Here is a 16,125-nt window from a genome sequence, read left to right as displayed (position 1 = left end):
CTTTTTGAGCGACAGTGCAGGATTTTAGAGGCAGTTGTGGTGAACAGGTCATTCTACACCTTAGGACAGGGGTGTTCAAAGTGCGGCCCGGGGGCCAAATGCGGCCCTCAGACCAATTTATGATGGCCCTTGGCCTCTTGCTGTATCGGTTCATATCACCAGAGATGGACCTTTTACATACAATTCTAACCTAACAACTAACTAACTTTATTGTGAGACAGAGCTGGCATGAAGGTTTTAAGCTTAAATAGAGGTGTGGGGCACAATTTAAACCTCTGCTAGTCGAAGATTTTGCGGCACTAACTACTGATCTACGGTCCTTCACCCCTTGTACACTTCAATATGCGGCCCCCCATGAAAAAAGTTTGGACACCCCTGCCTTAGGACATTGCTGGAACATATAGGGGAAGGAAAATACATAATTTTAACATTTTAAAGTACATATATATCCCTTTAAGGTAAACAAGTTACTTTGTACTGCTTTAAGGGTTAAGAGGTTAAATCGCAAGACCAATCAATCATTTAGAAACCAAACCCAAATCCATAAAGTTATCGTAAATGAGTAGAAATGACACCTGGTGTAAAAACTCACATAAGCAAGTAATTTTAACTTGATCAAACTTTTCTTTTTTGCAGTGCGTGCGCCCCCGCGTCTTTGGTTAAAAAGGCCATTAGGCTATTTTGTCCCCTTTGCCACTATTGAATTCAGCTGTGGTCCTTCTCCTGCTCATTGTTATTCTGCCCCAGCGAGGGAGCGAGAGACAGCGGAGAGGCGACTGCACGGTGCCTCGGAGAAGAGGCGCACAGGCGGCGGCGGAGACAGGGAGTTTGGGGGGTGAAATGTTTGAAAGGAGATTGTAATTTTCAGCTCATTTTTCGCCAAGGCATGTTGCTAATCGGCTCAGTTATGTTCAGGAGAGGTAGCACCGAGTGGCACCAAGTATCTGACCTCAATTCCTGGGAGCAAAGTGTGAGAAAGAGGGCCATGTGAAAAAGGGGTGGGGGGAGAAGAGAGAGAGAGCGAGAGAGAAAGATTTACTGCGCCGCCGTGGACGAAATGAAGCAGCAGCAGCAACCCCCCACAAACTAACCATCTAACGGAGAGGGAAAGTAAGAAAAACGAAGAAAGGGGTGTTGCACCGCTCATTTAAATTCCAAAAGACGCGCAGGAAGTGTTGATCGTGTCTTACAATGAGGTCCAAAAAAGGTGAGTAACTTTATTTCATTTCTAATCTGCAGGACTTTGTTTTGTGTTTTTTTTTAGATCTGTAACTTGTTGCCTAGTGTAATTCATCTCCTCTGCAAGGACGTTTAGAGAAAACCATTCAGTTTCAGATTTTAGAACAACAATGAAACATAAAATATCCAGCTACATGTTTCAACTTTACTTTGTTGCCAGGTCTTTATCAGTTTTACAGCCTGCAAGTTAATGCAACATTCAATGGAAGTAACAACCAAATGACCAAATGAATGCGTGCTCTGTCTGTGTGGGTCCTTGGCACCTGCAACAGTTGCTCTAAACAAACATTATTTCCATAGATGTTACCTCAACAGTGCAATAAGTGAATGTCTGCATTAGTTAGGTTTCAGATGTTCAGGCTTTATGTATTTAAATCTACAAAAAAAAACCACACAATAGTTTCCCTGACAGTGGCCAGACCACAGCAGTGTGGCCTGAATGAGCAGGAATCTGTAAATGTTTTCATTGTGTCACATTCGATTAGATGATCCGGGGTCAACATCTTCTCACTAATGTCACTGTCAAAACAGAGATGGAGAGGGAAGTCCAGCACATCTTTGGCCACGAATCAAGACTGAAAATCCACACACAGACATAGAACATGGTTGCGTTCTTGTTTAGACCTCGTTTAGTCCTGGAAAGAAAAGAAAGAAGTGTCAAAAACGGCAACAAAAATTAGATGAAAGGCAGGATGAAAATGCAATGAAAAAGTGACAATTGTGTGGCGAAAATGCAATAAAAAAGCCAAAAAACAGCGACAAAAACGTGACAAAAAAGTGTTGAAAATGGGACGAAAACCCAGCAAAAAAGTGATGGGGAAAAAACACAGAAAAATGTGATGAAAATGCAAGGAAAAAGATCAATTAGATCAGATTTGCAGGTCTTAGCTTTCAAATGAGACATTAAACTGGCCTATAGGCTGTAAACCTTTACATTTGGACAATGCTGAGGCGGAGAATATACACCTGGTTATGTTGGGGGTTAAGAGATTAAAGTACAATTAAAAGGTTTTCCCACTGTTCAATCTAGCACCTGCTTTGTAAATCATTGGAAGATAGCCTAGTTTTCCCTTTACCTGGGATTTCAAGTCTTTCTGTGAATGCTACATGAATCAAACCAGTGACAGACATGTTCTTCAATGTCAAAAGGGGTGGATTTAAAGGTACTATATGGAGTTTAAAAAGTAGTATTCTCCTCCCCCTACATGTTCCAGCCATGTCCTAACGTGTTGAATGAGCCCAGACCTGTTCACCACAACTGCCTCTAAAATCCTGCACTGTCAGTCAAAAAGGTGTTAATTCGGGTCCGAAGTGCAAGCACGAGCTTAATATAGAGACTGCAGTTACGCCTAAGACCTGAGGTGGCAGTAGTGAGTCTAAAATGACCAACTTGCATCGAGTCACTGTAACAAAGCTGTCTTGGAATATCCATGATCTCTGCATTGATTATTAAATTCTAAGCATAACCTCTTTTTCTTTCTACATCTTAAAAGGATTCTGATGACTCCAAAGTTTTGAGCCTCTCTCTTAACGTTTTTGTGCCTGGGTTGAGAGTAAAGTAAAGAAACAGAATGTCTCGGACTGAGGAGGTGAACAAGATGACGGAAAACGTGTATAAGGTACCCAGTTGTTTTACTCCGGTGTTAATAGCGCATGGTGTAAATTGCCACACGTTCATGCCGCTGTTGTGTTTTTGCCAACAGGGGATTTTGGAGCAGTTCAACCCCAGTCTGAAGAACTTCGTGCTCATGGGGAAACACTACGAGAAAGCATTGACAGGTTTGTGTTGCAAGATAATACTGGGCCCCCAACGCTGAATGTCTGGTTCTTCCCAGAAATGTGCACTGTCTGGCCAAAATATAAAGGTCACCATATTTCACAATGATCGTGGGCTGATGGAAGAGTCAGCGATGGCTCTTCTCAATCTACAGTTGTTAACCCAATTAAGTGTTGATTAAGTGTTTTCTCCACTTGATGCCAATGACTGGATCTTTCTCCGACTAAGATCTTCTTCATGACCACGGGATACGTTCAATTGGGGATGTTTCAAAAAAAAGAACTTGCCGACTGAAAGATGCAGTAATTATCCAATAGAAGGCTCTTTCTTTGGCTCAGGGATTCAATTGAGACCCTTTATGGTTCATCTATAGGGGAAATTATATTTGGGCAAATGTGTCGCCAAATAAAGTAAAAACAAAAGGTCACACGCTCTAATATTTTGTTGGACCACCTTTAGCTTTGATTACTGCTCACATTTGCTATGGCATTGTTTCAATACGTGTCTGCAATGCCAAAAGATCCAGTGCATTCATTGTGGCCACTGTGCAAATTCTCCAGCACGTCCCAAAGATTCTCAATGGGGTTAAAGGAACAGGCCATTGTTTTTACATACTGAGATATGTTCTTACTTGAGCTTAGACGAGTTAATATGTACCAGTCACTCAGTCATGCAAAACGACCAAAGATGTTGGTAGCATTTGGCCTCTCCCAGCATATTCCTATAGCTTCAAACGGGGCGAAGTAAGAAGCGACCACACTCTTCCACGGGCACAAAGACCAGACGGGTACGTATCAACTCGTCTAAGCTCAGGTAAGAACATATCACAGTATGGAAAAACGGTGTCCTGTTCCTTTTAAGATTTGGACTCTTTGGCCAATCCATGTGTGAAAAGTATGTCTCATGCTCCCTTCACCACTGTTTTACAATGTGTTGAATTCTGGCATTGTCATCGTGGATTATGCCATCAGGGAAGAAGAAATCCATTGATGGAATATCTTGGTCATTCAGGTCATCGGCTGATCTCATTCTTTGGGCGCATAGTGTTGCTGAACCGAGACCTGACCAACTGCAGCAGCCCCAGATCATAACAGTTAGTTAAATCCATGTGGCGACTTCTGATTTGGTCAGGCAGTGCACATAGGACCCAGAGAAACAATCTGATAAAAGCTTATAAGAAGCTTGAACGTCCCTTTGTGTCTCTATCTCTCATCATTGGAAACTTCGGTACCAAAAGAGCAACAAATCTGAAATCTGCTAATAAAGAATGTTAAGTTGTTTAGTTTACAAGATTTGCGAACAAACTTAGAAGTTTGGTCAAAGTTAGATTTTTCCCCCCCCTTTTTTAATCTGTGAAGTTACGATAATTCCCTGAGACTGCTCTCTTTTGCAGGGGTTACGGTGGCTGCCAAGGGCTACTTCGATGCTTTGGTGAAACTCGGGGAGTTAGCGAGCGACAGCCAAGGCTCCAAAGAACTGGGTGAGTTTGTGCACAGAGTCTAGAGCGTTTTTTATGGAGAAGAAACAATGAAGGAAGTGATGGAGAATAAGGGTAAAGCGCCCCACTTGGTCACTGTCTCTGAATCTCAGTTAGACCATTATTAAACAATAAATAATAAATGTATGCATAAACAGGATGAGTCCAAGTGGCGACCGGCGTTTGACGTAGCCGTTAATCTCCTGAGACTCAGTGCTATGGCAGCTATAAAGAAGCCGGCAGCATTGAGCATATGACGACAAGAGGGAAGAAATGTGGACAGAGAAAGTGAAGAGAGGGAAGTGCAGTGACTGGGGTCATTGTTGGGAGATTAACAACACCACATGACCTCATTGTAATGCTGCAAACAGCGGGGGAGGCGGCAGGAGAGAGAGGAGGGCGAGATGCCAACCTCTGAATACTACAGAGCTCCTGACCACCACCAGTGAGAGCAGTGTCCACGACCAGGGCGCACTGCAAAAGAGCCGCTTCAATCAGTTTGAATGACTTGAATTCAGAATATGTGTTGAGTATCACATTATCCCACTGGCAGGAAGTTTGTATTTGAGTAAGAAAAAATAGATTGGAACATTTGAACAAAGCTAGACATTAGTAAAACCAAAGTTGTCAAAAGTACAGCTACTAATCCAAGCAACACCAACATTTTTTCATAAAAAATCTGTATTTTTTGCTATGTGTTGACTCTAGCTTGACTGCAATAAAGTTCAGATAATCACATTATAATTGATATTCTGAAACTGTTCTATTGTTCCCAGGAGACACATTATTCCAAATGGCAGAAGTGCACAGACAGATCCAAGTGCAGCTGGAGGATGTGGTAAGAAACTACATTCCTGAATATATAATTAGACAGTCAGTCGATCCAAACCTTTGTGGCGTCCCTGCACAACAAGTGCCGTCACCCACCTGTGCATGTTGTGTGTGAGTGAGTGGTGAGTGTTGGTTAAAGAAGCCAAGGGCCGCCATATTATGGTCAGTCCTCCCCAGGGCAGCTTAACCACCACTGTCATGCGCAGCATAACTTCAGTATAATTCAAATATTTGCTATTAGCTGCAAACCCATGTTTTTGTTTTCTCCAGTTGAAGCTCTTTCACTCTGAACTTCTGGCTCAGCTTGAGCAGAAACTTGAACTTGACATCAAATACCTCACTGTAAGTGTAATTTCTTTACCATGACTCTTTAACATGTGCTTCGCTTGTTCATGAAACATTTCTTGTTTGTTTGCTCAGGCCACACTGAAGAAGTACCAGGGCGAGCGCAGATCTAAATCAGAGTCCATTGAGCGGTGCCAGTCTCAGCTGAAGAAGCTCCGCAGGAAAAGCCAGGCCTCTCGACACCCGAACAAGTACGGAGACCGTGAGATGCAGGTAACTCGGCAGTAAAATCAACATTAATGTTTACTTAAAATCAATAAAACCATGTTTGGCTTTGTTTGTCTATTGAAAGAGGTTCAGCTTTGACAAAGGGACAAGCTTCACAAAAAAGAATACAGTAAATCACAAAAATAAACAATATAGATTTGCTTTACTGAGGTTGTGAAAACACACACTGTCTCATCTCTGTCCTCAAACACACACCGCACCCCACAGAAAAACACTTCCAATGATTTAAAAGCGCAGGACGTGCGTGAGGTCTGAAAGTGGACAGTTTGTACTAGTACAAAAAAAAGAGTCAGGTACCCGAGCTTTGAAACATTTGTGTCCAGAGGTGGGTGGTTCTCAGTTTCTAAAGCATATGTACTTTAGGAACTTAACTGTACTTTTTAAGTGTATTAATTTTTATCACACTGTACTTTTTACTTTTACATGAGTAATATTATTTTAATGTATCAGTAAATCGTTCAGTGATAAAAGCTTCATTTTGCATACAAGTTTAAATTCAGTTTTCTTGTATCTTATCTCAATAATTATTTGCTTTTTCTAAGCAGTTTTCTGTGACATAACAGGATTTCAGCATTATTTTGTTTGTCGGATGACGACAACACAAAGACATAACATGCACTCAAAAAAATGCAGGTTAATGAACATACATGGATACATGCATGTAAACACACCACGCCGGATTGTACATTCTGTTGCGTCAGCGTTGTGGGAGATTACAGCCGTTGTAAAAATGGGACAGATTAGTTTGACAAGGAACAAGTAACTGAAGAAAAGCACAAAAGGGTAATTCTCAGAAATATCAATCCTGTAAGAGGCTGAGTGGATTTGCACGGTGTTGAACTGGGCAAAGGCAGGTCCCGTTTTCCCGACCAACTCAGCGTTTCCCATTAGTTACACAGGATATTATGTCCTCTATAGAAAGGTCAGCCCATTGTACTGCGCTGCATGAACGTTGCTCTGCACTCACTGCAAAAATGTACATTCAGTTGCAGTTTACATGACTTGATTTGTAGACGTTATGTAAGGTGAAGGGAACATACTTAATGAATATGCTTCAGGTGTATCGGCTTCATTCATTTTTTTATTGAAATAAAATGAGAAGATTGGTCGAAAAGTCGCACTGTCATATGAAATGAAATATTATGTAAAGTGCTTTGAGTGCCTAGTGGGGGAAAAAGTGCAAATACAGACCATTCGCATTTACCATTAGAACTGGAGCTCATGGAAGGGAAGCTTATTTTGTATCGCGTTTTTCACATCACACAGTCTGCACACACACCGGTGGTGAGGTACGTATGTAGCTTCAGTTTCCCCTGGAGAGGACCGGACTGCACATCTGCACCAACAAACAACACAATTTATTCAATTATACACACATCATTCATCCTGGCCTATTGTACATGTTTTCAGTGGTCGGAGAAAACGGAGCACCCGGAGGTATTTTTTATTTTATTTTTATTGATCCTTCATTTATACAGGTTTGTCCCTTGAGACTGAAGATCTCATTTACAAGAGAGACCTGTAGCCTGCGCAGACACCAGGACAACATGCAAACTCCACACAGAAAGGCCTTGTCTGAGGAATTAAGTGAAATTATTTACCTCATACAAAATGCCACACCTGCTCAAACTAGGTCAAGATTATGAAAAAGTTTAAATATTGTATCTGATGAAGTGGTTAAACTTGTAGACCGAAGTAAAACAAGTGCAAACGGCAACATTTTAACTAGATATCCATGTTTCTTCTTCGCAGTGTCCTTTGTAACGCGTGACCTTTGCTTGACTTTTCCCTTTAGTTCGTGGAGCTGATGAGCCGTCGCCAAGGGGAGCTGGACTCTCTAGTTGCCACGGGTTACCGGTCGGCGCTCACGGAGGAGAGAAGACGATACTGTTTCCTTGTAGACAGACAGTGCTGTGTCACCAAACTGCTCATCAACCACCACACAAAGGTGCTTGTGCGGTGGCTGCAGGAAGCATTCATACCTCTATTCATTACATTTTTAGTATTTTTATTTTCATATTGTTTAAGAGGAGTGAGACTTTGTGCAGGCTGTTGTTGTGTCCTGGTTTTAGCCCGGTCCCGTTTCTTCTTTTGGCTCAGGTGAAGGAGCTCCTATCTCAGAAGTTGTCCTCGTGGCTACAGTCCTGTTCCCAGCCGACTAAACTCCCGGATCGCGCCCTCAACCTGCTGCGCTTCACTGCCCCCCAGAGCTCAGCAGAGGCACTTCGGCACAACAAACCTGGACAGGCTGAACAGGTCAGGAAATGTAGTCTCCTTAGAATAACATAACCAAAGCTCTTTTATACCATCTGGCTCCCTGAAAAGCCCCTGACCACATGCAACAGTAGAAACGTAGATTGACTGGTTTATCGATGGCTTTAATTATCAGCTTGCTTCCGCTGCACCGCAACAGTCAGTCAACAGTGTGCTCCATCTTTCCTCTCTGGGGTGAACCAGACCCCACACCTCTAAAAGCAGTAAATTTGTCCTTGATTTGAGTAGCTAATTTCAAGAAACATGCTCATTTCCTCGCACACTGACTCCATCCCACAGCGACAGCCAGTTTTGACAACCAGAGATCTACAGTGGGAGGAAAAAAGTATGTGAACCCTTTGGAATTCTTCCTGTGAATGTTTATATGTTATGGCCAATACAAATATGACAACGGGTAATTGTTTGAGTGGTATCAGTTTACTGTTTACTCATTCTTGTGATAATAAATATCAGTCCAGATTTTATGGCCAATTTTAGGCAAAAATGTACTGTTCCAAAGGGTTCACATCCTCCAACTGTATTTGAGTCCCCTGCCTTCAACTACACTAATCTCTCTGCACCGGCCTTTAATGGCTCCTCTTGCAGGTGGTAAATGGTCCCAGTTGAACCTCTTGCACTGCAAAAATGTATCATGAAATTTGTACAATTTTTGAAATTAGTAAATTTGTACCTGATTTGGTGAACTAATTGCAAGAAATCTGTCAATGAGGCAGGTTTTTGCACTTATAATAAGAAAAAACATCTTCAACAGTCTTTCAAGTAAATTAAATTTCTTATTTTGTATGAGATAAGATCTTTTTTGCTTTAGTTGCGTGCAATAAAAACTTGCGACATGGACACATTTGCTTATTTCAAGAAAAAAAAAACAACACATTTCTAGATCACTTTTTGCACTGTGGGAAAAGGCCCAGTCCACCAGTTTTCGAGTGCAATAAGACTCGTCCCAATGGCTGATTTTTGTTTCTTTCTTTTTCAGAGGCTGTCAGTTCAGGAGGTCCCTCCTCTGCAGAATGGTGACTCAAGTCGTTCCCAGCAGCAGCGCCCTCTGCCCCCCATCTCTCAGAGCGACCCCTCTCTGTCCCAGGACTCTCCCCAGACACCTCACTCCTCCTCTGAGTCTGGAGGGGCAACAGGGGGGTCGTCGGGCGGAGCCTCCCCTCCTCACTGCAGCACACCCCTCTCTGAAGGCCTGGCAAGCCCGATTGCCTCTGCCCCCACCACGTCCAGCGGCCCGGGGCAGCAAGGCACGGCGCTCCTCTCCACAAACACCTCCAACCTATCACCGAGCCTCATCCCCTCCACAGTGATGCCCCTTAGCCAAGTCACCGCTGGCACCAGCTCAGCTCAGGGCATGACCCTCCCCATCAGCCAGAGGTGGGTAGAGAGAAAAAACAAAAAACTCAACAAAACTCAGAGTCACATTACTTTACAGAAAGGTTTCTCGAGCAGAACTTGGTGACAAAAAGTAATGCAGAGTTTTATGTAAACCATCAGACAACACATAAATAGTTTGACATTTGACATATTTCCAATTAATATACATTAGTAATGAATAAAAGTCGCAATTATTAATATAAGGTACAAGCATCAAGTGCAAGTTACTGAAGTTTATAACACTGTACTTCAAAAAGTGTATTTCTCAAGTCCAAATAATAAGTGATGCGCTAAAAGGTTAATGTTACTATTACCCACCTCTGCCCACAGCGCCCCCCACAGCCCGCCGCTGCCGCACAGCGCTCCTCTGTCCCGATCCATGACGCCTGTGCAGCTCCTACAACAGGCCTGTCCTGGTGGAAGCCTCATGCCCTCTCATAACCCCTGGCTGCTGAAGGGCATGGAGATGTCCGCCACAGCCACGCTCCCACTGCCCAGACGACCCGGGGCGGAAAACAGGCACAGCGGCTTTCCGGGCAAAGGTAATGTAGCTCAACAGTCCAGTCCATCATGAAACCTCCTCCAGAAGCAAAATTCCCATAAACTTTTCTCAGTGACTTTTTGGTTAACTTTGGGCAACCTTTTGTTTTATAGGGAAAGGTCCTGTAATTATTATAACCATTAAACGGGTTAAAGGAAGCTGCTATTCTGACCTTTCTTCCACCTCAGTGTTAATCTATGGGCTTTGTAGAAGGTTTAATGGAGTTCCCGATTTCTAAAACTGTTGCCTGTATTGTCTCCTTCAGGCTCCACTCTGCCACGACTCCTGCCTCTCTTGGGCCCTACCCGCGTAGAGGCCATGTTCTCCCACACTCCAGAGTCTCAGGCCGGTGTCAGTGGAGGGGCCTGTTTACTTCCCTTCCTCATCGGTGACAACATAACTCTTCTCATTTCTGAGCCGAGGGACGGATGGCATTATGGGCAGAATGACCGCACGGGACGGTACTGTTGTGTTTTTGGAATCACGTTTCATGTAGAGAGTCATTGACATTCTGCCATGAACATATGTGTTAACTTTACAGAAAAGGCTGGTTTCCCTTCTCCTACACACAACCACTCAACAGTAACATCGACAATGTTGGAAGGTAGGCCGAAAAGAAAACAATAAATAACGTTGAAATGAGATGGAAAAAACTTAATGTACTTTTTGTTTTGGAAAATGTTTAAATGATAATATAGGTTTTTTCCAGCTTAATCTGTATTATTGTACATTTTGTCAACTACAAATGCATTTTAGTCAAACATATTGAATCATAAAGGACTGCTACAAGACCTACTGAGATTGTGATCAGCAGCACAATGTCAAAAACACAAAAGATCTGGGCTAGACTTAGAACTCTTCAGAACTCTTCACTTTTCAATAACAGTAGATACATGATCATTTTCTCCTCTGTGGTGTTGCAGCTCTCTCTTGTTGTCTAAAGCCAACAGCACCAGCACTGGGGACCTGGAGAAGCTGTGTTCTGTGCTTCCTGCGCTCACTCCTGAGTCCGAGGAGGAGAGGTCTGTCCCGCCGAGGGTCAGCACCTTCCGCCCCCGGCCCTACAGCATCGCCGAGGGCAACAAGGTAGTAACGGATACAGAGGTTTTATGTGCGTAGTGTCTCAAACCAATGCTTTCTTCTTCTGTGTAATAGTTCTCTGCTGCACTGGCACCTCCGCCCCCATCACCGACCAGGTAATGTTAATTTATCTCATCTAGCACCTTTGTACGTGATTATAAAATAGTATTATACCATGAGTTATATAATTGATTGTCCTATTTGTTTATTTCCCCAAGGCCAAATCCATTTGCCCACATCCGACTCAGAAAAACTGTGACTAATGATCGTTCAGCCCCGATCATTGAGTGAGTGGCTTATTACAACAAGAAAATCCAACCTGTTGTTTTCTTCAGAGCCGGCAGTTACAATACAGGCTGCCTTTTCTCTCAGAGCAAATTTATGTCTACGTAAAAATATACAAATATTTTTGTTGTCCTCTTAAGATGCAGGTTTGTTGCAGATAAGGTAATATTTTTTCTTTAGGTGACATAGTGACTGACTCTGAATAGCAGCAATTTAGGGTTTAAGTTGATGTTATGTTTGCTCAGAAGAGGACAGGCTCCTACTTCATATGTACATACTAAATTAATAAAAGAAGCCTGATCATTGCCATTTTTGGAATAATAAATCACTATATTAAATACAATATCTGTACATTACAAATTTACATACAGGAATATTTTAAATAAATGTTACTTAATATCTAAATGAGATATAGAGTTGTAAAATCAAGTGTATGAAATATCTATTTGTCTCACATTGTGCTGATAAGCTCATTATCATTTTTTATGTTAACTGTAATGTTTAAATGACAACTATGTATTTGAACTCCCCGACACCATGTGTCACTGAACTGTTTCAAAATGAACTCTTGAAAGTAATTTTCTTTGAAGGTTTTTTAGAAAGCACGTTGATGAAGGTTCTGGAAAAAGACTGTGGCTTGTTTGTGAAAACAATGTGTCAAATCTGGACCAGGGAACTGCAGCTGTGAAAGATATTGAAGGAAAATATTTTTTTGGAAAGGCCATTTGAATGTGAATAAGAAAGGAAATGAAAGTGTAACGTTGGGTGGAGCAGGCCAAACCGTAACTTTAAAATACTTTTGAATAGGAGACTATTATGAACATTTTGTTTTGTCTCAGGCTGTTTATTTTTTAGAAATGTACTTCATAAACTACAACATAGATATTGGTTATATAAGCATAAAGGTTAAATAGCATAAAAAAATAAATCAGGACTGTACAAAATCTTGAATGACTTAAAACACTTGAAATAAAATCAAACAAAGATCAGTTTGTGTGTATTCTTTAAAACTACATGTATATGAATAATTGTTGCTTGTTTCACAAAAAAACATGAACTTTTCTTTAATAACTCAAACCACTAGGGACGTAATAAATAAATCTTTATTTTCAAACATTGGTCAGGAGAGAAGCAAAACAGAGACATGGAAATGCCACATGTTGGGTTTGTGAAAAGAGTTACATCTTTTTTAGCCATTCAAGGTTGGATCCTTCTGGGTCACATGGATGGGCAGGAACATCAGGCATGTTTCCATCATCTCGTACTGGGACTGCAAGACACATCCATAAGTATAATTCAATTTACAATTCACTCAATATTAAATAGTTCACAAATAAATACCAGGGTAATTGTATGGTACAGCTGAATTGATCATCCCAGTGTACTTTGTAAATGGGCTCACGAATGGAAGAGCAATACCTGGAAAACAAGAAAGGAACATGGAATTAACTATTGACATATTGCAAGAGTCCAATAAATCGATAAAACTGATTGATTTATTGGACTATTGTACTATCCTGGATGACTGAGAATATATACATCATAATAATATAGTTTGCCAGCTTACCTAACAGCCCGATACCACATGATACCAGGATTATAGGCTCCTTATTCCAAGCATTTTTCAGAAAACCAAGAACCCCTGAGAAAACAAAGCATAAGGCACATTACGGGGTGACCAAATCCTGCATTCAATAACTCAAACGCATTATATTTAAGAAGCTTCTTCACTCCAGCTGTATGTTGATTGTCAGGGAATAAAGACTATATGTCAAAAACAATGATCAAAGTATAATTTTAATAAAACATGCCCCTTTACAATTGTTATTTCAAATTTAAAGTTTTTGTTGCTGACCATTTTAAATTAAGAGGATTATTTACAGGCAAAGAAAGAGAAAATATATGCAAGCCTTCCATAAAACTAAAATTCTCCCACTGTTTGACACTACGTCAACAAAACCAGCGTCCAAAGCAATCACTCCAAAACTGGCTAACGTTAGCTAAGATCCAAGGTCACGTTTTTATTTCGTTTATCAACTACTTGATCTTGTTTTGATTTCAAGAGATAAGTGTAGCCATTAAATCGATATTAATCAGGTACTTGTGCAATCAGATAAATCATATAGTTGCATTTTATACGGACAAACAACGCAAAAACGAGAAAGAAGCTACATACCCGCCATGTTGTCTGTTGTAGTTTGATCTCGCGCGTGCTCATGGGAAATGTAGTCACTAGGAAATGACGTATATTTACTGCGCCAGCTTCCTGTAAAAATATAACGAATAGCTGAATTTCGAGCAATATTTTGGACTTATTTCTCTTATAGTTTATGAGGCTATTGTGTAATTTGTCTGAACAAAAGCCGGAGAGCCCACAACAACAAACCGCTCCAGCGTTATAAGTAAGTAAAGCTTTCACGCACCTGGTTCTTGGAGTTAAAACATACTACCAGGGCAAAAACAACGGATCTAAAATCTGGCAACAAGGAGGATAAAAGCGCCAATGAGTCTCTACATTGAACAAAATTTACCATAGGTTATAGTACACAAGATCTTGGGTAGCATAAGTGAGTTCATTTACGTTTGGTGAAAGAGTCAGCATGTGAATTAAATACACCCATAGACTGTAAATATTGTGCTAAATGTTTGCCTGGGTTTGCCAACTTCATTATTTAGAATGGGGGAAAAGAAAAAAATAGGACGATGTTGCGATGTCAAGACAAACAAGTGGAGGTCAATAATGACTTAAGGAGGGCAGAAAATGTTCAATGGAAAGTCCATTAGAGTAAGAAACATTTGCCCCCATTTCATTACCGCTTTATAGGAAAGGGACTTTAATTAGTCCTTTTTTAGGCCTATATTCTATGACAAAACTACGTAGATTAGATGGAGGGCTAGTCCATTGTTGCTGCAATTATATAGTACTATAAATCACTCATTATTTTTAATATAATCAAATATATTAACCATGATTATTTAATGTCTTTGAAGGTGATAGAGATCCTGTGACGATGTGATTCTACGCACCACATTTCTGCACCATGGAGGATTTCTCAGGCCTGGCTTTGCCTCCTCTGTTTGGAGGGCACATCCTAGAAGCAGAGCTGGAGCCAGGCAGCGTTGAGCTAGAACCAGGAGAGGCATGTGAATAATCTACCTAATTCAAATGTTTTCCCAGAAATGTTTATTTGATAAAATATTTTACAATTACACACATTACATCTGGCAGGTTGAACTGGGCTCAGGGGAGAAAGATCTGCTTGAAAACACGGCACAAGAAGATGAAGAGAGGAGAGTTCTAGATAAAAGAAAATACCTCGCTCTGAGCAGACGATGTAAAGAAATTGAACAGGTGCGTTTATGGCTCCAAACATTCAGTCAGTTTGAATTCATAATATATGAAAGTGTTGGAAACTGCCCTCAGGTATGTAATAACTATAACAAGGTTATGAAAGAAAAGAAAACTCAAGGTTGTCTTCCTGGATACAAAAAAATCTCTATCTACATTGTCTAAAAGGTGTTATTTTATTTAAAATCTTTTAAAACATTGCATGCTCGGTGTTGATTTATCCCACGCATGTCGGCCAACAAAATAGCCAACTTCTGCGAGAGATTATTATTACATCGCTGTCGTCGTTTTCATTCCAGGTAAACCAGAAGATTCTTGGTCGCCTTCATCAAGTCCAAAGAATAACACGCAGACTAAAGAAAGAAAGAAGGTAAACCTCCACATAGTATTAACAAATTAATACATTGATTTTCATCCATTTGTGTTTGATTCAATTGTAGATTTCTCATGAAGACTCTGGATGATCATGGAGATGATTACAGAAAGGCCCAGCTCACCATTCTGCTTGAGGTAAGATCTTTCTGTCCTTAAAAATCACACAGTTTTATAACCATAGCAATTTATCCCTGACCTTTTAGGATGAGTCTGGGTTAAATCTAGATTCTAATAATCCTGCTGTGGAGGAGGAAAAGCTGAATGGGATGTCTGCTCAAAATACGGTCGGACAAAAAAAGAGGAGACATCGCGTACCAAAACAAGAGAAGGATAAAGATCAACAGGTATATGATAGAATCGATTGGTAGCATTAATTTGGTTGTATGTATTTCAATATGCAGCCATAGACTAAAAGTGCGAGCTAACGGAAGCTCCGTCACGTAGTGAGTGACTTATTATTAGCTACTATGTTTTTTTTAAAACAACATTCAAGTCTGTTTCACAACATGCTTTTTAGTCTTCCAAATATTGATGGAATGTATTGAGCTCGCTTACCTCATATACAGTGACACAATGTTCTATATTGTGGGATGTAAGCAAATTAAATATGTATTGATATATATTACCTTTCTATGTTATTGTGTGTAATAACATTGTTAATACATTTTATTCTTGCCCTGTTTTACCAGGCTGAAGCAGACATGTCGGTGTTGGCTGAGACCCAGTTCGGAGATATTCCCAGTCCTACACCGTTGTCTCACTGCTCCTACAACACTGAATGAGGCGGACAACTCGTATATGGGACAGGATTGTTTAGTCTAGACTGTAATTTGTTACCGTTGTCATTAGTAACTAATGAATATGTACTTGATATAGATTTACTTTACTATTTGTGTACATTGAGTTTCTTTTCTTTTCTACAATACAAGTCAAATACAATGCTCTATTTT

General features: G+C 40.8%; 3 protein-coding genes across 3 annotated transcripts; 2 read left to right on the top strand and 1 right to left on the bottom strand.

The window, feature by feature from the left end:
- Window positions 1-728: 728 nt before the first annotated feature.
- LOC306967238 (BAR/IMD domain-containing adapter protein 2) lies at window positions 729-12,440 on the top strand. Its single transcript, XM_079562180.1, has 16 exons — window positions 729-1,207; window positions 2,733-2,858; window positions 2,943-3,018; window positions 4,410-4,496; window positions 5,270-5,331; window positions 5,595-5,666; window positions 5,745-5,882; window positions 7,693-7,845; window positions 7,998-8,153; window positions 9,148-9,545; window positions 9,876-10,087; window positions 10,352-10,547; window positions 10,628-10,690; window positions 11,010-11,172; window positions 11,242-11,282; window positions 11,385-12,440. The coding sequence occupies exons 2-16, from the start codon at window positions 2,811-2,813 to the stop codon at window positions 11,455-11,457; spliced, it is 1,938 nt and encodes a 645-aa protein (XP_079418306.1). The 5' UTR covers window positions 729-1,207; window positions 2,733-2,810; the 3' UTR covers window positions 11,458-12,440.
- Window positions 12,441-12,536: 96 nt separating this feature from the next.
- On the bottom strand, window positions 12,537-13,700 carry ndufa3 (NADH:ubiquinone oxidoreductase subunit A3). The gene is made up of 4 exons (XM_079561820.1): window positions 13,628-13,700; window positions 13,019-13,093; window positions 12,793-12,870; window positions 12,537-12,721 (listed from the first exon to the last, which is right to left on the bottom strand). The coding sequence occupies exons 1-4, from the start codon at window positions 13,632-13,634 to the stop codon at window positions 12,630-12,632; spliced, it is 252 nt and encodes an 83-aa protein (XP_079417946.1). The 5' UTR covers window positions 13,635-13,700; the 3' UTR covers window positions 12,537-12,629.
- Window positions 13,701-13,715: 15 nt separating this feature from the next.
- On the top strand, window positions 13,716-16,113 carry tfpt (TCF3 (E2A) fusion partner). The gene is made up of 7 exons (XM_079561819.1): window positions 13,716-13,853; window positions 14,443-14,591; window positions 14,681-14,803; window positions 15,100-15,170; window positions 15,241-15,310; window positions 15,379-15,519; window positions 15,865-16,113. The coding sequence occupies exons 2-7, from the start codon at window positions 14,493-14,495 to the stop codon at window positions 15,955-15,957; spliced, it is 597 nt and encodes a 198-aa protein (XP_079417945.1). The 5' UTR covers window positions 13,716-13,853; window positions 14,443-14,492; the 3' UTR covers window positions 15,958-16,113.
- Window positions 16,114-16,125: the final 12 nt, after the last annotated feature.

The sequence above is a fragment of the Gobius niger genome, assembly GCF_951799975.1.
Source record: "Gobius niger genome assembly, chromosome: 8".
In the NCBI taxonomy this organism is placed as follows: Eukaryota; Metazoa; Chordata; class Actinopteri; order Gobiiformes; family Gobiidae; genus Gobius; species Gobius niger.
Note: the sequence above shows the minus strand (reverse complement) of the source record. Positions and strands in the feature narration are given on the sequence as shown.

What these genes read in the sequence shown, in the direction of transcription:
- ndufa3 (XM_079561820.1), bottom strand. An exon ending in ATGTGGTATCGGGCTGTTAG is followed by an intron (nt 12,871 to 13,018) that starts GTAAGCTGGCAA and finishes CTTGTTTTCCAG; the next exon opens with GTATTGCTCTTCCATTCGTG. An exon ending in TGTACCATACAATTACCCTG is followed by an intron (nt 12,722 to 12,792) that starts GTATTTATTTGT and finishes TGTGTCTTGCAG; the next exon opens with TCCCAGTACGAGATGATGGA.
- LOC306967238 (XM_079562180.1), top strand. Translation starts at nt 2,811, where the DNA reads ATGTCTCGGACTGAGGAGGTGAACAAGATGACGGAAAACGTGTATAAG. An exon ending in TGACGGAAAACGTGTATAAG is followed by an intron (nt 2,859 to 2,942) that starts GTACCCAGTTGT and finishes TTTTGCCAACAG; the next exon opens with GGGATTTTGGAGCAGTTCAA. An exon ending in CTACGAGAAAGCATTGACAG is followed by an intron (nt 3,019 to 4,409) that starts GTTTGTGTTGCA and finishes TCTCTTTTGCAG; the next exon opens with GGGTTACGGTGGCTGCCAAG.
- tfpt (XM_079561819.1), top strand. Translation starts at nt 14,493, where the DNA reads ATGGAGGATTTCTCAGGCCTGGCTTTGCCTCCTCTGTTTGGAGGGCAC. An exon ending in AGACTAAAGAAAGAAAGAAG is followed by an intron (nt 15,171 to 15,240) that starts GTAAACCTCCAC and finishes ATTCAATTGTAG; the next exon opens with ATTTCTCATGAAGACTCTGG. An exon ending in AGCTCACCATTCTGCTTGAG is followed by an intron (nt 15,311 to 15,378) that starts GTAAGATCTTTC and finishes CTGACCTTTTAG; the next exon opens with GATGAGTCTGGGTTAAATCT.